Source organism: Trachemys scripta, chromosome 13 (genome assembly GCF_013100865.1).
Source record: "Trachemys scripta elegans isolate TJP31775 chromosome 13, CAS_Tse_1.0, whole genome shotgun sequence".
Taxonomy (NCBI): Eukaryota; Metazoa; Chordata; order Testudines; family Emydidae; genus Trachemys; species Trachemys scripta.
Window position 1 is genome coordinate 25,965,775 of NC_048310.1, and position 24,885 is coordinate 25,990,659.

At 44.3% G+C, this 24,885-nt stretch overlaps 1 protein-coding gene across 2 annotated transcripts in view; it reads right to left on the reverse strand.

The window, feature by feature from the left end:
* The window catches only part of ITFG1 (integrin alpha FG-GAP repeat containing 1), a 201,560-nt gene that overhangs the window by 43,090 nt on the left and 133,585 nt on the right, over positions 1-24,885 (reverse strand). For both annotated transcript variants that reach the window (XM_034788874.1, XM_034788875.1), the window contains exons 13-14: positions 23,491-23,534; positions 7,390-7,468 (exon numbers count right to left, since the gene is read on the reverse strand). In XM_034788874.1, coding sequence (XP_034644765.1) covers positions 7,390-7,468; positions 23,491-23,534 — 123 coding nt within the window. The remainder of the gene's footprint in view (positions 1-7,389; positions 7,469-23,490; positions 23,535-24,885) is intronic.

Here is a 24,885-nt window from a genome sequence, read left to right on the forward strand (position 1 = left end):
TTTTCATGAAGTAAATGTTTATCAGTTTGTCTATAGTCTTCATTTTCTTCACTATTTTTAAAAACAAAGATTCATCCAAAATATTTTAGTATTTTGAACCCATTTAATAGACTATGTACTTGCTAAATGGATAGATAATTTAAAATTCTTCACACTGCTCCTCGAAAGCAATATCCATCCTTTCATATCATTCTACTTGATAGTTTAGTACCATCAACTAGTGCTCACAAATACTACTTTATTGCTTGAGTTGCTTTTTGATTGGCTGTTACATTAAGATTCCAATTGACTATGTCTTCTAAGATAATAAGAATCTGTAGATCAGTAACTCTGTTCAGAGGACCATTTACTGTATTGTACAAGTTAGGCAGCTATTTCCTGAAAATATCTTAGAGCAAAGTTTAGTTATAGTTTTATGGCTACAAAATAGCGTCAGAAAACAAGGCTGTGGGATGTACACACAGGAACTATATAGCCTCAAAAATCTATTAAAGTTGGAGAAACTCATCAAAAACAATTATGAATTACCATATGGGGTCACCATATCAGCCATCATTCACTTTTAATTCAGTTCTGGTTGTTCCTTATCACTACCACCCAGAAGAGGATTTATCATGATTGGGTAAAGTTTCTCCATCTAGTGAAAGTTTGTGTATATTGCAATACAGCAGTATCAGCAGACACAGGGAAGAACTGATGTCATTGTACAAGGCACTGGTATGACCTTATTTGGACTGTATACAATTCTAGTCACCCATATTCAAGACTGATTAATTCAAATTGGAACAGGTCCAGAGAAGACCTACTGGGTTGATCAAGGGAATGGAGAGCTTATCTTATGCGGAGACTAAAAGAACTTAGCTTGTTTAGCCAAGCAAAATGAAGGCTGAGATGGGACAGGATTACCCTCTACAAATCTATCAGGGAGAGTGAAAAGCTATTTAAGCTAGAGAAGAATGTTGGCACACGAACAAATGGGCATAAACTGGCCATGATATTGGGCTGGAAATTAGGTTTCCTATCATCAGAGGAGTGAGGTTCTGGAATAGCTTCCCAATGGGAACTGTGGGGGAAAATAACCTAATTCATTTTAAGACAGAGCTTGATAAATTTATGAGTGGGACTGTATGAAGGTTGTATGAAGTGGTGAAGTATGGGTTTGGTGGCCCTGGGAGCTTTCAGTTCATATTTTATAGTTCCTAAAATTTGATGCTTCAGGACTTCAACCAGTCATCTATATGGATAAGGAAGGGGATTTCTCTCCCCTTCCCCCTCCCCGATGTATTCTGTTTTTGTCTCTTTCTTCTGAAGGATCAGATATAGCCATGGCTGGAGATGGGCCACTGCTATGGGGCGGTAGTGCGAATTTAATTTTTTTCTTGAAAACTCAAAAAAAAAAATGGTCTGAAAAATCAAAGTGAAATATTTAGTTTCAGATCAGATTGACTCAAATTGAAATAGTCGGGTTTGTTGAACCAAATGAAAATGCAGAAAACCAGTAGAGCCCTTGAGTATCTAAACTCCTGCAGTACTGGGTGGGTTTGAAGAGTTGGGCCTGGTTTCCTTGTTGGTACTGAGGGTATATGCAGCTCTTCTGGTGTCTTCTGGCCTGGATCTCAGGCCATTTGGAGGGAATGCTGCATCATTAAGAGTCACAGTTTTCGCTCCCAATTTTTTCTTGCCCTGCCCTTAATAGCAGAGCAGATGTAGCACTTTTGTGGGATATGAGATTCTCCCAAGCAGCGGATACATCAGGAATGCATGTTGTTGACGGGGATGGTCTCCTGGCAAGAGATGCACCACTTGGAGCCTGAAGAGCCTGGCATACCAGGGGAAATAGAATCTAACAGGACAAGGTTCCCCTCCTGAAAGGGGAAAGAGATTGAGAGAAAGTCCCCCTAAATAAAAGTAAATAAAATAACTAAAGAAGGGTAACTAGGCTAAGTGACTTCAGAAAGTAAGGGGCACTAATGCTCCATTTCAGGCTGAAGTGGTTAAGGAGAATCTGAGGGCAGTTCACCTGAGCAGCCCTATATAGCCTCGGAGCAGGGCACAAGGAAGAATAGGGCACATGGCCAGACTGAATGGGCACTAATACCAAAAATCTCTGACTAAAGGTGCAAAGGGTGTGGGTACACCTGAAGTGGAACACCCATAGGGACAATACTTGAAGAAGAACTAGAAATGTTTTTGCCATCCTTTAATGAAAAAAAGTTTTAATTTATTAAACCAACGTAGGTAAAAAAAAATACATTCTGGCTGACAATCTGCATGACAAGTTTGAGTCGTCTGCAATTTTAAATACTTAAATATTATACCCTAAAAATGGGACATTTATTATAATGCTGTTTAAATATATATACTCTGCCAGGTGTTCCACAGTTATATACACATTTATAGTATTATGTCACTTGCAATGTTAGATTTGTTAACTTGAGTTTGTGCTGACTGTATTATTAGTCACAAGCAACAGAATGAGAAAGAGCCATGACTGGATAAACAACTGACCCAAATGAGTATAATTAAATCTAAAGAAATATTATGTTGTAGTATATTTGATTTATAGTACACCTCGCCCCCCAAAGGAGATAAAGCTGCTTAGGTTGTGGTTTTTGCTAATCTTTTTTTCCCCTCATGAAATACACAACTGTTTGCTAAAGAAAGGAGAGTTACTTATCTGCAGTCTTAGATCTCTGAAAATACGAAGTAGTATGGTTATATATTCCTTGGTCATATGTCCTCTGGCACTTAATGAAGAAGTTGATTCATAGCTCAATAAAGACTTTTTGCCTCAATGCACAACAGGAAGCAAATATACTACACTTCACTGCATAACTGTTAGTTTCTTTTTGACTTGGGTCCTGCCCTAACCAATACAGTGACCTAACTTTAATGATGTAATCTAGGGATAATATTTTCAAAAACCTCAGTTAGAAATTAATTCTCAAAAGGAAATGTTATAAATAGGTCCACATTTCTGGAGACTAGAAGGCTAGTCTCACATAGCACAACAGATATACTGGACAACAAAGTATTCAATTAACAACTACAGGAAGTGCCTATTAGTAGACTCCAGTCCTTCATCTTTACTTCCACGTTTCTGTATAACAGATGGAGATACCCACACAACAAAAAGACGAGTAAAACATATGGCCAGATGTAATTACCTTCCAAGCTGTTTTCAGAAAAGATGGAAAAAATAGATTTTTTTTTTTGCCAAAGACAACATTCAGATTTTAAGCACACAAGACCAAAAATGTTTGTTGGCAACAAAACACAATGAAAATGCCAATCATTAAAAATATCTCTTAACAATATATATCTTAATATCCCTAACTTCCATGTCCTAGACTTGCTTCTGAGTAATGCAAACACAAAAGACAAGACATCCAGACACCAACTAGACAAGATGGGAAGAATAAGGCAGTCCAGTGTGAAATAAAGTAACAGACAATGCAGCACTCAACCTACTTATGCTGAGCCAAAATGGCTTTAAAGAAGAGTACGGGAACCCTACATTTAAGATTTACCAATGTCTTCAAGTGTGACTGATATGAGGTGGACTACAACTCAGAGAGCTTTGACAAGCTCTCAAGTTTTAAACTTGATAAAGGACAACAATTAGAGATGCAAGTTGTTAGTCAATGAGAAATTATCCCCTTAGGGCACGGTCTGATTTTAATACAGTATGTTAGTGTAAAATTAAATGAAAAAGTGTCTGAACTCATCATGGAGTTTTGAATGCTTGTAGCAGAATATAAGAGATCTTTTTTAGATTCAGGTCATGAAGCTTGCTTTGCAGTGATGAAGATGGGAAATGAAAAACACTGGCAGAATGATTTACTTGTTAAGATGAATTCCTACTGTGTATTAGGAAGGAATTTTGAATTAGCATGAAATATTACTTCATCTCATTAAAAATGTAGGCTAACATTTTCAAATTTAATTTGTCTAAAGTAAGGCACCTAAATCCATATTTAAGCATACAGGAAAACAGAAACTGCCATACTGTATCAGACCAGTGGTACATCTAGTCCAGGATCCTGTCTAAGACAGTGTTTCAGAGGAAGGTGTAAGAAACCTCACAGTGGACTACTATGGAATAACCTGCCCATAGAAAAAGTTTCTTCCTCTATACCAGGGGTCAGCAACCTTTCAGAAGTGGTGTGCCGAGTCTTCATTTATTCACTCTAATTTAAAGTTTCGTGTGCCAGTAATACATTTTAACGTTTTAAAAAGGTGTCTTTCTGTAAGTCTATAATATATAACTAAACTATTGTTTTATGTAAAGTAAATAAGGTTTTTAAAATGTTTAAGAAGCTTCATTTAAAATTAAATTAAAATGCAGAGCCCCCCGGACCGGTGGCCAGGACCCAGGCACTTTGAGTGCCACTGAAAATCAGCTCGCGTGCCGCCTTTGGCATGCGTGCCATAAGTTGCCTACCCCTGCTCTATACATTAGTGGTTGACTTGTACCTTTTAGCATGAAGATTTATATAGATCATAAAAAACTATTTTTAAATTCTATCTATTGAAACGATGGATGTTCTCTTGACCATACTAGTGTCTATGTCCTTTTTAAAATTTTACTAAGCTCTTCGTCACGATGAGGCAATGAGTTCCACAGGTTAATGATGTATTATCATAGAATCATAGGACTGGAAGGGACCCCGAGAAGTCATCTAGTCCAGTCCCCTGCACTCATGGCAGGACAAAGTATTTTCTAGACCAGTGGTTCTCAAACTTTTTTTCCCCACGGACCACTTGAAAATTGCTGAGGGTCTCAGCAGACCTCTTAATGATCTTTCCAAATGTTGTTTGTACCATTAGCTAACTATTGTAAAGTGCTTTGGATAAAAGCGCTATATAAAAAAAATCCTTAATAATAAACAACTTTTTTTGTTCTACAAATAAAAGCACACAACTCAAATTTTAATATCAGTACTCTTATCTTTCTAATGCGATAGACGTGCCCTCTCTCCCCGCACCGTAGCAGCCCCTGAGCTGGGGCTGGGAAGGAGGGGGGGTCTCTCCACTGCCACAGCAGCCACAGAGCTGAGGCTGGGAAGGAGGACCACCTATCCCTGGCAGCCGCAGCCCTGGAGCTGGGAAAAGTCACCTCTTTGGGCACTGCAGCTCTGAACGTCCCAAATTCCCTCCCCTTCTTCTCACCCCACTGCCCCCTCCCACCTACCCCCTATTCTCCCCAAGGCCACCACCTCACCTTACATGTGCGTCTTCTCCATGATCCAGGCACTTAATTAGTGGAGCCACACCTGCGCGGCTCCACTAATTAGGTGGGTGGCCCTTCATTCGCTCATGTGCGGCCACCCAGGCACACACCTTAGAGGGAAACATCCACTGACCACCTGAATGGTGCTCACGGACCACTAGTGGTCCACGGACCACAATTTGAGAACCTCTGATCTAGACCATTCCTGAGAGGTGTCTAACCTGGTTTTAAAAATCTCCAATGATGGAGATTCCACAATCTCCCTAGGCAATTTATTCCAGTGCTTAACCACCCTGACAGTTAGGAAATTTTTCCTAATGTCCAACCTAAACCTCACACTGCTTCTTGTCCTATCCTTAGGGGTTAAGAAGAACAATTTTTCTCCCTGCTCCTTGTAACAATCTTTTATATACTTGAAAACTGTTACCATGTCCCTCTGTCTTCTCTTTTCCAGACTAAACAAACCCAATTTTTTCATTCTTCCCTCATAGGTCATGTTTTCTAGACCTTTAATCATTTTTGTTGCTCTTCTCTGGACTTTCTCCTATTTGTCCACATCTTTCCTGAAGTGTCCACATCTTTCCAGAACTGGACACAATACATCATTTGAGGCCTAATCAGGGTGGAGTAAAGCGGAAGAATTACTTCTTGTGTCTTGCTTACAACGCTCCTGCTAATACCTCCCAGAACGATGTTTGCTTTTTTTGCAACAGTGTGACACTGTTGACTCATATTTAGCTTATGGTCCACTATGACTCCCCGGTCCCTTTCTGCAGTACTCCTTCCTAGGCAGTCATTTCCCATTTTGTATGTGTGCAACTGATTGTTCCTTCCTAAATTGAGTACTTTGCATTTGTCCTTATTGAATTTCATTCTATTTACTTCAGACCATCTCTCCAGTTTGTCCAGATCATTTTGAATTTTAATCCTATCCTCCAAAGCACCTGGAACCCCTCCCAGCTTGGTATCGGCCACAAATTTTATAAGTGTAAGGAAGTACTGTATTTATTTTTATCAGCTTTAAATTTGTCATCTTAGTTTTATATGTCTTCGTCCTCTTATACTCAATTAAAGGGTAAATAGAAGTACTGAATTTACTTTCTTTCTAACTTTCCATCATTTGGTTATACCCATATCACATCCTCTCCTCTAAACAGTTCCTATCCTATTTTACCAATCTTTTTTCATGCAGATGTTTTTGACACTCATTTCTGGACCCCTTCTATTTCTCTTATATCTTTTCTGAGTTAGGGTAACCAAAACTGAACATAGTATTTCAGGTGTGGGCATACCACTTATTATGCAATTATACAAATAATACTTGTAGTATTATAACCCATTCCTTATATGTCCTAATATTTTGTTTAATTTCAACTGCTACAGTTTTTCCATGATGTGGCCATAATTTTTTCTGATTGGTTACAATTAATTTGGAACTTGATAACGTGACTTAAATTGACTTAAATGAGAGATACAAGTACATGGCCCCTCAGAAAAATCAGGCCCCTTATTTAGGTGGCTAGATATGGATTTAGATGGTTAACTTTAGGCATCCAATTTTGGAAATTTTACCTTAGCAGACAGTACATGAATCACCAGTACTAAAAAAACTCAACGATCCTACAACATGCATTGAACAATACAAAAAAAAAAGAAAAAAAAATCTACATTGCGTTTGTTAAATGAATTATCATACATGTAGAAGCTAACCAAAATGATTTTATTTAGTGAGTAGCATGTGCATGGTATTCCACAAAAATTAAGATTCTGACTGAAAGTTTCAAACCCATCGCTACTCCTGATAAATATGACTACAACGTAATGAGTAGGAAACCTGATCTTTTACAGCTTCAGTTCATGAAACTTTTCATGATGCTGTCCCACGCTCAGATTCTGATAGAAAGTGGAAGCTATCCCAACTCCGTTTGCATAGGACAAACGGAAGGAAGTAATTACAATGGTCACAATAAATATGCACGATGAAAACTGAATGGAAAACATACTGTATTTGTGCCTTGTATACTGGAAGAACTGTTCAGGAACAAACAGACCCATTTGATTTTTTAGTAGATTTTTTGTAACCTCCTATATGTTGCTGATGATTATGTGCAGAAAGATCATAATTACATGTATTAAGAAATAAATACTGGTCCTACCTGAACCATTTTTCAGATACCCATTTGCATCTACGGTTGTGTACATGATATAAGGTCCAGGCTGATTCACACCAAATGGCTGCAATACAAAGATGAAATTAAACATCCAAACTTTGATTCTATTTTTTTCCAAGTTTAGGAATTAGCACAGCTAAAATAATAAAATTAAACTAAAGGCGAATTTCTGTGGCTTCATTGTTAAGATCACACCTTAGATGTGGATAACTCCATCTATTTTACTATATTAGAGTAGAATTCATTTTTAAAATATGATAATCACTTTGTTATCTATAAGTAATGATACTCCTTTCAGTTAATTTCTAAACATACTTTTCTAAAAGCTTTATTGTAAAAATACTTTTCTTATACACGATTAAAAATAATAGTGTGTAAAAGTGTTCACTCTGTCAAGTGCTCACTCCATCATAGCACCTTTAGTTCTGGTTGATTTGACTAAATGCAGTCAAATGAAACAATGAATCCAGTCAGTTTCATGAAAAAGCCAAGTTTGGAACATTCTGCATCATTTTCAGATGCTTTTAGTCAATGATGCAGAAAACTGTGTTTCCAGTATTGATGCTGTTTCATCAACTACTGCAAATGTAAAGGGAAGGACTGACTGCAACCTGACAGTTTGATGGAACTGTAGAAACCAGTGACAGAACTTAAATGAGCTGATCATCTAGGGTTTAAAGTCACAGACTGTATAAACAATCTTATTAGAATCTATCTTAAATTTTTTCCCCAAAATGAAACCAAACAACTTGACCTTTTTCTTGTAAAGGATGTAATTTTGAGCTATTTGGCCATTAGCCAAAATAACATGCTAGCAATCACTATATAAGGTCTTTTCACAGTTTCAGTCTTAAGTATGGTTGCCTTGACAGCAATATCTCATCGGGACTAAAAACATACATATATATTTTACAGAACAAAATCTTATAAATTATTCAAATTATGACAATTTGAATACCTTCTCGGTGAGACATATTATGGAGTGGGGATAGCTAGTAAGTAAGGCCGCAACTGAATTCTATTGTAATCTGATTTTGTGAATCCTGACCCCCTAAAATCCACAAACAAAGGAATACAGGCTTCAAAATTGATAGGCCACATCTGGGGCTGAGGTTTAATTTTTTTTTTCAAGTTGGAAGTAAATTCAAGAAGGTATTACTGAATTATGGCATCGCAAGAATTGAGGTATTTACCAGAGTTCAAAAATTCCATTTTTTTCTGCCATTTTGTAGAAGAAAACAAGGAATAAAACTTAGGGCTGGTCCACACTGGGGGGGGGGGGGGGGGAAATCGATCTAAGATACACAACTTCAGCTACGAGAATAGCATAGCTGAAGTCAACGTATCTTAGATTGACTTACCTCCTATCCTCACGGTGCGGGATCGACGGCTGCAGCTCCCTCGTCAACTCCGCTTCCACCTCTCGCCCTGGTGGAGTTCCAGAGTTGACGGGGAGCATGTTTGGGGATCGATTTATCGCATCTAGACGAGATGTGATAAATCGATCCCCGATAGATCGATAGCTACCCGCCAATCCGGTGGGTATTGAAGACGTACCCTTAGTTTATTGTAGATCTCTGCTTGAACTCCTGAGCAAAGGACTCACGATTAGTTTGATTAAACTTTAATTTTAAAAGATTTTAAATGGTAATATCAGAATGGCACATTGGTTCAGAGAAGCTAAAAATAGGTCTGATGACTGCTGGAAAAAGACAGTTACTTATACTATAACCGTTGCTCTCCGAGATGTGGGTGCAGACCTGTAATTCAACTCACGTGTGCGCACGCTTAGTGCACTGAAACCAGAAGACTTTGCCTAGCAGTACCCATACAGGTGGTGCTCACACCATTTGACTCTAGTCTCTCCCTATGCTATTTAAGGGCAGCGCCACCTTGATCCCCCTGAATTCTTTCATTCCAAATGTCAGGAGTAGAGACTGATGTGGAGAGGATGGAAGGTCATGGAATACACGTCTGCACCCACATCTCAAAGAACAAGTTACAAGGTACGTAACAGTCTTTTCTTCTTCAAGGGGTTTTAGACGTGTATTCCACTCTGGTGATCCATAAACAGCACTCACAGGAGGTGTAGTTCAGAGTCTACTTAAAGAATGCTTGCAGGACTGCCTTCCTAAAGTTTACATCTGACCTAAATGCAATGGTAATCACATAGTGTCTGATAAAAGTATGTGTAGAAGACCAGGTAGGAGCCCTGAAATTGTTCACTGAAAAATCACTGAGGAATGCTATATATGTAGGTTGGGCCCTCATCGAATGAGCCTGGAATCTATGTGGAGGCATGGTTTGAGCTATTTCATATGCTGATGAAACGTGGGAAGTTATCCACCTGGAGACTGTTTACACAGAGACTGACCCTTCATTTGATCTGCATAGAAGATACACAGAAGAGGTAATGCCCAAAAAGGCTTAGTTCTTCTTCGAGTGCTTGCTCATATCGATTCCAATTAGGTGTGCGTGCGCCACGTGCACGATCATCGTAGAATTTTCTACCCTAGCAACACCCGGTGGGTCGGCTCTGGAGCCCCCTGGAGTAGCGCCTTCGTGGCGCTGGATATATACCCCAGCCGACCCAGCGCCCCCTCAGTTCCTTCTTACTACCCGTGATGGTCGTTGGAACTGTGGAGCGCGGCATAGCTGTTCTCCACTCTACCTAGCTTTACTTGTTCATTCTAGTAGTTTGTTGTTAATAGTTTTGTAGAGGACAGAGAAGTGTAAGATCTGCAAGGCTTTCAGGCCCAGGACCAAAAAGGAGCGGGACTTGAGACTTAAGCAGCTCCTTATGGAGGTGTCACTTAGCCCAGATCCCCCTTCGGCGTGCCAAGTTCCGGCACTGAGCACCTCGGTGCGCAGCGCCCCAGTGGCACCCTCCGGTACTGCACCGCGAGCAGACGCGGATAAGGCCCCATGGCACTGTCCTCCCTCGGCACCACGTCCGCCGCAAGCCCCTCAGCGCCGTTCCCTATCTCCGGGACATAAAAGACCCCGCAAGACCCAGGACGCTGCCGTCCAACAGGCACCGGCTCCCCCCGCACCAGTGGTAGAGCTGCGTCTGGCTTCGGAGCGCCAGAGGGGGCAGGCATCGTCAATACCATTGACTCCGGCACCGGGTGTAGGGCCGTTGAGTCCGGTGCTCACTGGCTCACCGCCTCGTCCTGTGGTTGAGCCCTGTCTCCCTTCTACGCCAGAGACTTCTGCAACGGCGAAAGACCTTATCACCCTCATGGAGCTGGCGCCATCTCAGCCCGCGGCACCGCATCCCCTTCGCACGGTGCAATCCAGGGGCAAGCCTGCCCTGATACGCCCTCTATCTCCGAGCGTGGACTCACGGCACCGCTCCCGGTCTTGGAGCAGGTCCCGACGCCGCTCGCAGTCCCAGTACCGATCTTCATCTCGGCGCCGGTCGTACTCGCGGCCCAGATCTTCCTTCCTGCACCGGTCTACTTCTCGCCATCGACCTGAGCATCGGTACCGGTTGGGAGTCCAGGCGCAGTTCCCGGCACCGGTATGAGTGCTGCTCCCGTTCGTGAGGCCACTCCCGGCACCGAGTCTATAGACGGTCTTCATCTTCGCAATCCAGATCTGGATCCCGGTACCGGCATGGCCATTGGCACCGTTCTTGATCCCGGTACCGTTCACCGGTACCGCGCAAAGACCGCTCGCCTGTGGACCGGCACCGCTCGGTACCGTACCAGGACGAGCCCCTGCAATCGCGCTCAGCACCGCCCTGGCCCTCAAGATCGGCATCTCGCTCGTCGGAAGGGGCTTCCCGATCAGCTTACCCTGCTCAGGGTCAGACTGCAGATGACTTGGGCCATTGGCAGGAAGGGGCAGAGGACCCTAGACAGGACCCTGCACATTGGTCTTTCTGGACCCCACGGGCATACCACCAAGCTCAAGGGGCTCCACCAACGGCCTCTCACTCGGCACACTCTGAGCCTAGGGTACCTGAGGCCACCATCTCCCGTCCTCCCTGTGGGATATGGAGGCTCCAGTGCCGACACCCACGCAGGCTCCAGACCCCGGTGCAGGGGATCCTGCACATCAGGGACCCTTGGAGCCAGACCTCATCTGGATCTGTTACCCCCTGAGGCGTCCTCCTCATCCTCCCCAGATGAGGCGGTGGCGGGTACAACAGCCTCAGGCCCACCTCCAATAGACCTCCATGCCCACCAAGACTTGTTGCGTAGGGTGGCACGGAACATGGACCTACAGGCTGAGGAGACAGTGGAGGTGGAGGACCCGGTGGTGAGCATCTTCTCAGCTGATGCCCCATCCCGGGTGGCGTTGCCCATTATTCGTACGATCCAGGCTAACGCTAATGCCATATGGCAAACCCCGGCCTCCATCCCTCCCACTGCCAGAGGTGTAGAGAGGAAATACTTTGTCCCCTCTAAAGACCATGAGTACCTCTATACACACCCTCTGCCATGTTCACTAGTAGTCTCCTCAGGGAACATAAGAGAGCGTCATGGTCAGCAGGCGACAGTGCCCAAATCGAAGGACGCCAAACGCTTCGATTTGTTTGGGAGTAAGGTTTACTCAGGGAGGGGTCTGCAGCTCAGAGCCGCAAACCAACAGGCGCTCTTGAGTCGGTACAATTACCCATGGGTACATTTAAAGAGTTGGTCCCCCAGGACTCGAGAGAAGAGTTCGGGGCCCTAGTGGAGGAAGGTAAAAAGGTGGCTAGGACCTCCTTGCAGGCCTCCCTAGACATAATGGACTCTGCCGCCAGGAACTAGCGTCTGGAATAGCCATGAGACACGTTTCCTGGCTCCAGGTATCGGGGTTACCGCCAGAACTGCAGCAGACCCTGCAAGATCTGCCGTTTGAGGGCCAGGGGTTGTTCTCGGACAAGACGGTCTCTCGGTTGCAGAGCCTCAAGGACTCCAGAACCATCATGCGCTCCCTGGGGATGCATGTCCCAGGACCCCTGCGCAGGCCCTTTAGGCCCCAGCCACAAAGGTTCTACCCTCCTCCTCCTCATCCAAGACAGGACTTCCCCAGAAGGTGGGGGCGAGGTGGTAGACGGAGGTCAACCGGCCCCCAACCCGGTCAGAACCAAGGCCCTCCTAGACCACCTTCAGGACCTAGGCAAAATTTTTGAAGGTGTGCTCGAGGACGGCGTGCCAGCCACTACCCAGGATCCATTCCCTTTCTTTCGGGATCGCTTCTCCCGTTTCCACTGTGCTTGGTCCCTTATAACCTCGGACCGTTGGGTCCTTCGCACGGTGGAGAGGGGATACGCTCTCCAGTTTTCTTCATTTTCCCCCTCCCCGTCCCTCTTCAGGGACCCTTCTCACGAGTATCTCCTTATACAGGAGATTTTTGGGCTCCTCTCTATGGGGGCCATAGAGGAGGTCCCGCCAGAGTTAAGGGGCAGGGGGTTTTACTCCCACTACTTCCTGATTCCCAAAGCAAAATGGGGTCTGCGACCCATTTTAGATTTACACGGACTCAACAAATTCATAGTAAAGTTGAAGTTCCACATGGTCTCCTTGGGGACCACCATCCCTTCCCTGGATCCTGGAGACTGGTACGCCGCCCTCGACATGAAGGCATATTTTCATATAGCAATCTACCCCCCAAACAGGTGTTTCCTACGATTTGTGGTAAACAACGTACACTACCAATTTGCCGTCCTTCCCTTTAGCTTGTCCACGGCTCCAAGAGTGTTCACTAAATGTATGGCTGTCATGGCAGCATACCTTCGTCAACAAAGGATACAGATGTTCCTGTATCTAGATGACTGGCTGGTGCGCGTCCAGATAATACTACAAACATTCTACGAGTTAGGCATTTTACTCAAAGAAAAGTCCACTCTGGAGCCAACCCAGAGAATAGAGTTTATCGGGGCAGTCTTAGACTCCAGACTCGCCCGAGCTCTTCTGCCAGACACTCGCTTTCACACCATCGCAAACATTATCCACGAACTCCAGGTCTTCCCGATCACCACAATAAGGACGTGCCTCGGCCTGTTGGGACACATGGCCTCTTGCACTTACGTAACCAGGCATGCCAGACTTCGGCATCATTGGTGTACTGTCCTTATCGGGACAACCTGAACATGGTGGTCACGGTTCCGAACTCGGTCTTGACCTCTCTCACCTGGTGGCTGGATCACAAGGCGGTTTGCGCAGGAGTGCCGTTTCATGCCCCACAACCCTCCCTGCACCTGGTCATGGACGCTTCATCTCTAGGTTGGGGCGTTCACCTCGGGGAGCACCATACCCAGGGCCTATGGACCGCATCTCAACTAGCTCTATACATCAATGTTCGAGAGCTGATGGCAGTGCACCTAGCCTGTCAGGCATTTCTCGGTCTCCTACATGGCCGTTGCGTGTCAGTCCTCACAGACAACACCACGGCCATGTTCTACATCAACAAGCAAGGAGGAGCCCGGTCGTCTCTCCTATGCCAAGAGGCCATTTGCCTGTGGGAGTTTTGCATTGCCCACTCGATACATCTCATGGCATCGTTCCTCCCTGGAGTCCAGAACACACTAGCAGACCATCTCAGCAGATCCTTCCAGACGCACGAGTGGTCAATTCGCCCGGATACCATCCATTCCATCTTCCAGAGGTGGGGATTTCCCCAGATTGACCTGTTTGCCTCACGAGCCAACAGGAAGTGCCATATGTTCTGCTCCCTCCAAGGGCGATCTCCAGGCTCCCTGTCGGACGCTTTCCTCCTATCGTGGAGAGACAAGCTGTTCTACGCTTTCCCTCCATTTCCACTGGTCCACAGGGTACTGCTCAAGCTATGCAGAGACAAGGCATGTATGATTCTAGTTGTTCTAGCTTGGCCAAGACAGCACTGGTACATCACACTTCTGGAGCTATCGATCACGCTTCCCTTGTGCCCAGACTTGATCTCTCAGGACCACGGCCGACTCTGTCACCCCGACCTGCAATCACTCCACCTTACAGTGTGGATGCTCCATGGCTGAATCGGACAGAGCTACGATGCTCACATCCCGTGCAACAGATTCTACTGGGAAGTAGAAAGCCCTCTACACGGACCACTTACTTAGCCAAGTGGAAACGGTTCTCCTGTTGGTGCGAGCAGCGGGCCACGCCGCCCTTGCAGGCGTCTATTCCACTTATATGTGAATATCTCCTATCCCTAAAACAGCAGGGCGTGGCAATATCTTCAGTCAGGGTTCACCTGGCCGCTATATCGGCGTTCCACCCAGGAGAACACGCTTCCTCGGTCTTCTCTAACCCGATGGTTGTCAGATTCCTCAAGATCTTAGACCGCCTATACCCACAACAATGTCAACCCGTTCCGGCGTGGGATCTTAACCTGGTTCTCTCCAAGCTCACAGGGCCCCCGTTCGAGCCATTGGCTACCTGCTCACTTCTTTACCTATCTTGGAAGACAGCCTTCCTTGTAGCCATCAATTCAGCAAGGCGTGTTTCTGAAATCAGGGCGCTCACGTCTGCGCCTCCATACACAGTCTTCCATAAAGACAAGGTGCAGCTTCGCCCCCACCCTGCCTTTCTTCCCAAGGTGGTATCAGCTTTTCATTTGAAGCTAGATATATTTCTCCCGGTCTTCCATCCTAAGCCGCACGCCACCCGTCAAGACCAGCATATGCACTCCTTGGACATACGCAGGGCCCTTCCTTTCTATATTGAGCGTACGAAGCCGTTTAGGAAGACGACGCAACTCTTCGTTGCAGTGGCCGACCGGATGAAGGGCTTACCGGTCTCCTCGCAACGTCTCTCCTCTTGGATCACGTCCTGCATACGTGCTTGCTACGACCGGGCCGGTGCCCCGACGCCACGCCTCACCGCCCACTGCACGAGGGCCCAAGCCTCCTCAACTGCCTTCCTGGCTCACGTCCCGATCCAGGACATTTGTAGAGCGGCAGTTTGGTCATCGGTCTACACCTTCGCCACTCTCTGTGCGCTTGTACAGCAGTCCAGAGACGATGCTGCATTCGGATCTGCGGTTTTGCACTCAGCGACGTCTCACTCTGACCCCACCGCCTAGGTAAGGCTTGGTAGTCACCTAATTGGAATCGATATGAGCAAGCACTCGAATAAGAGAAAACGGTTACTCACCTTTGTAATTGTTGTTCTTCGAGATGTGTTGCTCATATCCATTCCAAACCCGCCCCCCTTTCCCACTGTCGGAGTAGCTGGCAAGAAGGAACTGAGGGGGCGCTGGGTTGGCTAGTGTATATATTCAGCGTCATGAAGGCGCCACTCCAGGGGGCTCCACAACTGACCCACCGGGTGTTGCTAGGGTAGAAAATTCTCCAACGATCGTGCATGCGGCATGCGCACACCTAATTGGAATGCATATGAGCAACACATCTTGAAGAACAACAGTTACAAAGGTGAGCAACCGTTTTTTCTGTCTAGGTAAAATGCCAAACATCTTCTTGAATCCAACATGTGAACTCACTGTTCATCTGCACTGCAGTGTGGTTTAGGAAAGAACACCAGTAAATAAATCAATTGGTTAAGATGAAACTGTGAAACCACTTCTTAACAATTTTGGATACAGTAGTAGGGCCACTTTCTTTGTCCTTGAAAAAGTGGCTCTACAGGGACTCTGGCATTAAGACTTGTAGCTTGCATATGCTCCTTGCATATATTATGGCCACAAGAAAGGGCATCTTTTGGCACAGAAGTGACAGAGAACAGGTTGCCAGTGTCTTGAACTGAGGTCTTACAAGGGCAACCAGGACAGTATTAAGGTCCCACAAGGGAACCAGTTCTTTCTCAGGCAAATGGAGACTAATGATTCTCATGAGAAATCTCACTACCACAGGATTTGAGAAAATTGGATAGCTTGGATAGCTAGATGAAAGGCTGAGATCACTGCTAAGTGAACCTTCAATGAATTGATTGAGATACTGGATGCCTGAAGGTGTACTAAGTACTCCAAATGTTCTGAATGCAGGCCTGCATCAGCTGAATCCTCTGAGGAAGTGAAAATTGCTTCCACTTGGACAAAAAAGTCACCCCAGTAGATGGCTTCAGCTGCTAAACCACAACTGTTGAATAGCTTCCAAACATTGTTCCTTCTCCTCAAATAGCCATGCAGCATCCACACCATAAGCTGTATAGTGTTCAGTGTTTGATGCAAAACTCAACAATGGTGCTGAGTCAGTAGGTCAGGATGAAGAGGAAGAAATCTGAGAGGATGAATTAACATATAGAAGGTTGGAGAACCAACATTGCCTTGGCCAAACTGGAGCAATTGGAATCAGTTTGGCATGATCCAACTTCAGCTTAAGAATGACCTGTGGGATGACTGGAATCAGACTCTGAGATACGCCTTCCTCCTATCCCCAACTGAGTTGGAAGGCATTGGTTAGGAGCCTGGGCTGAGACTTGCTTGAGAGCAAAATTGATGGCACTTCTTGTCTCTCATTGCAAAGAGGCCGATAATCAGAAGGCCCCACTCTGTAAAGATTGAACTCAGCACACTGGATTTCTGAGACCACTAGTGATCCTAGGAGAAATTTCTGTTGAGGTGATCTGCCAATTGTTTCTGGATCCCTGTTAAATGAGCAGTTGTGGGAATTATGCTCTCCTTGATACAGAACTTCCAGAAATGCATTGCCTCTTGACACAGCTGGTGGAGAGCACTCCATGTTGATATTGAAGGAAACTTCTAGTTCCAAAACACAAAACCTGAATCTTCATTGTCCCCAAATGCACTCCCCAACCTTTTGAGGAGGCATTGACAGTTGTAGTCCTGGTTGGAGGAAGACAAATAAACGGAACACCTTGGCATACAATGCCCTGAACTGTCCACCACTATAGAGAATGCAGGATTGACTGAGGCACTCTGTTGTGCCTGTCTAATTATTGACAAGTCAGGTGACTGAACAACCTTAACCATGCTTAAAGAGGACGAGGGCACAGTCTTTACATGCAACCATATGGCCTAATACACTTAGGAAGACAGAGTGTAGTTGAGGGTTGAGTCTGCAATTAAGGAATTGTTAGAAACTGTTCTTTCAGCAGAAATGCTCTCAAACTGGTAGAATCTAGTAGGATCCCAATGAACTCAATTTTTTGAGTTGATATTAATGTCAACTTCCCTTTGTTCAAGATGAGACCCAGACGACCAAACAGACGTAATGTGAACTGGACATGAGAGGATTTGCTCCCAGGACTAGCCTCTCACTAACCAATTGTCCAACCATGGGAAGATATTAATTCCTTTCTGAAGTGAGCTGTCACCACAACCATGCATTTGGTAAAAACATGAGATGCTGAGGACAGGCCAAAGGGAAGTACAGCGCATTGATAGCAGTGACCTCCCACGACAAACCTCAGAAACTTTCCGTGGTTTGGGAGAATCATCACATGGAAATAGGCATCCTGAAGATCCAGAGCCGCAAACCAGTCATTTTGATTTAACATGGGAAGGACCGGTGCTAGGGTGACCATACAGAACCTTCCATATCTCCACATCAAGTCCAACCTCTTAGACTTTGTCCTTGGGGGTAGACTTATACCTTCCCCGTTGTGATCTGTCATTCACCATTGTTACCACGAGGAAGTTGAAGCTGGATGGGAATAAAAACACTCGAAGCCCTGCATGGGAACATAATATCTTTTCTCAGAACTCTTTGCTGTAGTAGGCAGTGAAGCTGGGGTATTGCAGGCTCTAAGAGAGCTTCATTTATTAGGAAGGCCATCCTCCCTGAGCTGATGGCCAACAATGTATGTGTGTTCTATTGCAAAAACTCAACCTGAATGCCTGAGACGGTCCTGGTAAACTTGAAATCATCAGACACAGGTGAAGAAGGTGAGGAAGAGGACGCAGGGCCAGTGGAGGCACTTCTTCCTGTGCAAGGAGATCAGGATGAACTGGCTAAGGAGGGATGGCATCAGACTGTACCTCCAATGGAGGTGGCTCAGGAAGAGAAACTACAACCAGGACTGGTGATCTTGCTCTGGTTTAGGACGTAGAGCGGGACCTTGCAGACTGAGGAACATCCCAAAGGTTCCAAGGAAGCCACTGGGAATATGGAAAACGCATTGGTTGCAGTAAGTACTGGTCCAGGAGCCCTTACCTCTTATCTGAAAGTGGACTGTAACATTTTTTTTAATTAAGTTTGTTTTTACAATAAAAAATAAAAAAAATCAGAGGAATTAATTATAAAGGAATGTTTTAGCTCAGCATTCCACAATATTCAGTCAAGTTTCCTAAAGTATTAAATACATATGATCTGGTTTGAAGAAATACATGCATATAGGTATTGAAATTGTTTTTTGGTACTATCTGTAGTACTAGGCAAAGGCACAGACACTTTCTACTATAATGAAAATAATCTGAAGTAAAAATCAATGACAAACATTTCTAGGGACTTACATTCACTTTTTAAATTATTGTAAGTCAGAAGGAGAAGTAACGGCAAAGTGCACTTTTTGTATCTTTTTCAGCTGTCAATGCAGTTGTGTTATCTCCTAAGTTTTGGGAGGAGAAGGTAAAGAATACAAATAGCCATTCAAATCATGTGAACCTCAAAGAAAGTCAAAAAGAGATAAATCAGAGGCAAACGTTTCAACTGCAATAGAACCTTAGGATCAGTCAGGCATATCTATCTAAAAGCAGTTTCATAAATTGGACCTAATATGATTTTCAAACTGATTTCTTAAAAAGTAAGTTCAGGTTTATTTTGAAGCTGTACTCTACAATAGAGCTTATTTTTGCAAATGGGCTGGGGGAGTTCAGTAAACTTCCTTAAACTGTCCTTGCTGAACTAAGACTTCTTCAATATTTGTCCACATGGGAAGAACGACATGAGGTCATTGATGTGGTTTAACAAGGCCACAACTTTATTCACTTATACGAGGGGTGGCCAGCCTGAGAAGGAGCCAGAATTTACCAATGTACATTGCCAAAAAGCCACAGTAATATGTCGGCAACCTCCCATCAGCTCCCCCGCTCGCTCCCAGTGCCTCCTGCCCACCGGCAGCCCTGCCAATCAGCGCCCCCGCTCCCTCCCCGCACCTCCCGATCAGCTGTTTTGTGGCATGCAGGAGGCTCGGGGAGGGGGAGGAGCGAGGGCACTGCAGGCTGAGGGGAGGGGGTGGGAAGGGGTGGCATGGGGGCAGGGCATGTGGCAGAGCCCGGGGTTGAGCAGTGAGCAGCCCCCAGCACATTGGAAAGATGGCGCCTGTAGCTCCAGCCCCAGAGTCAGTGCCTATGCAAGGAGCTGCATATTAACTTCTGAAGAGCCGCCCGTGGCCCCAAGCCACAGGTTGGCCACCCCTGACTTATACTATCTGGGAGTACCTAGCAACAAATTGTACACTGCAGGAAGGAGGTGGTTGACTCCCTGCTGTTCAAGACACAGGATCCCCAATCTCCCTTCCTCAGTCCCCTGAAAATAGGTTAGGAAATGGAAGCGGGTTGGCTTCCTGCTGACAAGATGTAGGAGCCTCAAACCCTCCCCCACCGGCTTTAACCCCTCCATTACTCAAGCTCCCTTAAGAGAGGCTTTCCTTCAAATCCTTTTCCAATCCATTTTATCCAATAACCATATCCCTTCCATACCAAGTACCTGCACTGGACATCTGCCACAAGTTGTGTGTGTTAAGTTGCTATGTTATAACCTAATCCCCTTATTCCACCCCACTGGGTCCCAGACCAGCTGTGGGGAAGGAAAAAAAAAATCAATCCACTCAGGCCAATTTGGCAGTAAGGGCAAAATTCCTTCGCAGTCTCCCAAGGAAGAGGGGCAACAAGTGTAACAGCCACAGCAGGTAAAAAAGGGAACCCAGTCCTTCTGTCATGTACACAGGTGTGTGGGTGCTGTCAACCCAATCCTGGTAAAGAGTGCCACTACAAGGCTGCCAGGGGTATAAATACCACCCCCATCTTCTAGTCAGTAGGAAAGGTAATGCAGAGATCTTGTCCTAATGTCACCCCAACTGCTTCCTGCCCTTCCTGTCCATCCCTGTAAACTTTCCCCCTTCTCCCCACCTGCTGTAAGGGAGCCTTTAAAGGGGCAATGCGCCTTTTCTTCCAGTGAGTAGAGCTAGCTGGACAAAGACCCAATTATATAAAGGTTGCAGTGGGCACATTTATGTAACTATTTTATGCATTAATACGATAGCATTGGTAGCAGATCCATAGTTAAGGATTAGTTCAGTTTTTCAGAGAAAGGGGGATTTACATCCCTTTTGACAGGCATGAAAATTATTGTTAATAACCAAAAAGACATTACACTCTATAAGGGTGAATAATTAATTTCCTGAAAAGTTACAAGTGCAATCAAGCAACAGACTAGGAATTCAAAGGAGTTGAAAATTACTTCCTTCTGAAAATTCACAGCCAGTGTTTAATGCTTTCTCAGATTTCTCTAATGTCAAAGCTTTGTCTGAAACTGTACATGCAAACAGTAGCTAAAAAATTATTAGCATTTATTCATTACTATTGTTTTATTTACTCAATAAATGCTACTTGATCAAAAGTTTGTCAAATGCCAATGTGTAAAATTTTAAAATTTGATGCTTAATGTTGTCTTCTGAAGGAGAAAAGAAGGTGTTAAAATAATGATAAAGTAATTATAGAAAACTGAAAGGAATTTGTAGATCATTGTATGATGAATATTAACAAGTGAGTTTGGAGGAGGAATGGGAAAAACTGTTGAATTATCCATCATATTTGCGTACACAGGAAAGGAATTGGAGAAATGGTGTTTAAGAGAGGCAGATGAGAAGGTTTCGTTTTTACTATGTTGAGTGTAAGCTGATGCACTAACATTCAGCAAGAGATCGCTCAGAATGACAGCTGCAGATGTAAGACTGAACAGAAAGGGAGAAGACAGAGGGAAATTTGGAAGTGATCTACACTTAGGGCTTGTCTTTACTACTGCGCTGCAGTGGCACCTCTGAAGTGCGGCTGATGAAGATGTGCTATGTTGATGGGCGAGCGCTCTCCCATAGACGTAATTACTCCTCAATAAGAGGTGGAAGCTCTCCCACCGACAGTGTGGTGTAGACATGGCTTTAAGTCTATGTAACTTATGTCACTCAGGGGGGTGGTTTTTTCAGACCCCTGAGTGACATAAGTAAGGCCCTACCAAATTCATGGTCCATTTTGGTCAATTTCACAGCGCAGAAGTAAGGATGGCATCGTATGGTATTGCCACCCTTACTTCTACACTGCTGCTGGTGGTGCTGCCTTCAAAGGTGGACACCTGGCCAGCAGCTGCCATTCTCTGGTCACCCAGCTCTGAAGGCAGAGCAGAAGTAAGGGTGGCAATACCGCGATGCCTCTAAAATAACCTTGCGACTCCCCTGCAACTCCCTTCTGGGTCAGGACCCCTAATTTGAGAAATACTGGTCTCCCCTGTGAAATCTGTATAGTATAGGGTAAAAACACAAAAAAGACCAGACTTCATGGGGGGAGACCAGATTTCATGGTCCGTGACACGTTTTTCATGGCCGGGAATTTGGACATAAGTTACATTGACATAAGCGGCAGTGTAGACAAGCCCAGAGACAGTAGCTGAAGTCATGAGAATAAGGCATAGAAGAAGAAGGAGGTGACCAAAACCGGAGGAACACTTATGAACAGTATGGGTGTGAGGAGAAGTAGACACATTAAGGAAAACCTTGATGCACATATGAGAACTGAAAATATATGGTGAGTTTCATGTTGATATTATCATAAAAAGTTACTTATACTGTAGCAAACAGCTCCTAATACTTTTTTGTATGGGAATTATATTTACATTCAGTGTTATTTAAGTGGCTGCGATGGGGTGTCTACCCCACACAAGCTCTGCAGAGGTAAATTAGGCCCATTAACCTTAGGCTGCAGCTGGAAGAAATCTAGGAAGTGGCAGGGCCTAACTGCAGCTGAAGTCCAGCTGGGGGGGGGAGCTGGGCAGGATCTAAAAGAGAGGAAGTTGGCAGGCTGGAGGAAGAAACCTTCAGTGGCACTCCCTGATAAATGGGGGAAGAGCAAGAAGCTGCAAGAACAGAGCAGGAAGCAGTCCAGGAAAGGAGTAGTAAGGGCTGGGAGAGTAAAAGCCCAGAGCAGCTTGACTGAAAGTCCCTGAACTAGAACCTGGTATATAGGATGGGCCCAAGTTCCCCTACCAGCCACTGGGGGAGTGGCACAGACCATCCAGTGGGCAGCAGACTGCCTGGGACAGTTTACTTCAAAGGATTTGTGATCGCCCAGAAGGGGGAATAACTTTAATGTGACTTAGCCAGAGGGCTAAGCTATGAAGAGGACAGTGCTGCTGCTCCTCGCACATGAGAGGCCATGGAGTAGCTGAGGGGAATGACGGACTGCATAACCACAGGAAGGGGCATCAGACCAGGTGAAAGAGCTAATTCCCCAGATGAGCCACAAGGAGGATACCGCTGAGCTGTGAGTAGAGCAGTCCCCGTAACAGTGGCAGTGAGTAATAAACTTTCCCCAACATCTGTTTATTAATGTTCATTTCTGATGCTATCCCCTCTTTTTTATTCCTTCAGCTGACTTTTTAATATTGTGAGAATGGTTTGTTATTTCAGATCACAAAAAGTCTCCTAAATAAATAAATAGATCTAGGTGGAAAGTTGGTTCCATATAAAGCAATTTCTTGACTCCTAAATAAACCAGTATAATCAATGTCTTGTCAAAATTAAATTCTTATACATTATATAAACCTGATTTAAAAAAAACAAAACAACAACAACAAAAAAAAACAATTTTACTTTCTTCAAGCTCCTCTTCAAGAACCACTTGTACTGTGAATATGGAAAACTTCCAACTAATAATAGCTAGGTGGGTGGCTATTAGTGATTACTGATAGGAATTGTTTATTGTCTTTTGTAAAAAGTCTGCAGATTTTGGATGTAATCAGTCTTGGGAACCAGATGTACTTGTTAATGTTACTCCTACTCTTCCGCTCCCATTCCCTCAGTCAGTTACATCCACTTGTTGCTCCGTATCTTAAGTTAGACTGTAAATTCTTCCAAGCTGTGGCTGTTTCTTGTATGTTTGTACTGCAATCAGGACAAAGGGGCTCCATTCAGACTGGGCCCTCTAGACATTAATTTCATGAACAATGTAAATAATTATACTTACTGTTATTTTACTAGGACAATCGTTAGAACAGAGGCCACTAAGAACTGTGGAAAAACAGAAACAGGGTTTATAGTTATTATATTGTCAAACAATTTTACAGTAAGCATTACCTCTCTCTGAATCTATTAGTGTACAGCATTAATTCAAGCCCCTCTACATAGTGTGACAAAGTTCCTCCTCTATCTTGGTGGGTCCTGCGCTTATTGGTGGATTTTCTTGCCTCAGAGATTCACCGTGTGGGTTGGAGAACAGCCCAGAGACCTTCCCCTCTGGAAGAACCCACAGTCCAGGTCAATTGGGAGGTTTGGGGGGAACCCGGGCCCGCCCTCTACTCCGGGTTCCAGCCCAGGGCCCTGTGGACTGCAGCTGTCTATAGTGCCTCCTATAACAGCTGCATGACAGTTACAACTCCCTGGGTTACTTCCCCATGGCCTCCTCCAAACACCTTCCTTATTCTCACCACAGGACCTTCCTCCTGGTGTCTGATAAAGCTTATGCTCCTCAGTCCTCCAGCAGCACCCTCTCTCACTCTCAGTTCCTTGTGCTTCTTGCTCCCAGCTCCTCACACTTGCACCACAAACTGAAGTGCGCTCCTTTTAAAGCCCAGGTGCCCAGATTAGCCTGCCTTAATTGATTCTAGCAGCTTCTTCTTAATTGGCTCCAGGTGTCCTAATTAGCCTGCCTGCCTTAATTGGTTCTAGCAGGTTCCTGATTACTCTAGTGCAGTCCCTGCTCTGGTCACTCAGGGAACAGAAAACTACTCATCCAGTGACCAGTATATTTGCTCTCTACCAGACTCCTGTACCCCACTGGTCTGGGTCTGTCACAATAGGTATACTTAGTTTGCCTCTCTTGTAAAATAGTTAATGAAGAAAATAAACTGCTGTTGTATAACTTACATTAACATTTAAAAAGACAATTGATCCATTTAAATTATGCCACTTTGCAGAAGGTAATGAGCTAATCACTGCTCTATCACACTTAGTACACTAACCAATCAGGTAGTTCCAAAGATATATTTGCCACTTAAGAAAAATGCAAACAAATTAAAATGTATGCTAAAAATAGTTGCATTGTATACTTTGCTCATTATCCTTCATTTCAAGTGTATGACTACTCCTACAGTTTACTTACTTTTTTTAAATCCGATTAAAAAAAGGAATCAGTAAACTTCAAGATAGTAATAAAACTGTTTATATTTGTGAAAAATTATAATATATCTATCAAACAAATTCCTAACAATCATTTATCCCATCAGTTAGAAATTACTGTTATTGACAAATGTATATAGTTGCACGTAATGCATAATGTATGTGACAGTTCTGATTATGTTTAAATCTTACTAGATTGAATAAGTGTTGTCACTTAAATGCTTAGTTATAATTAACTAAAGGG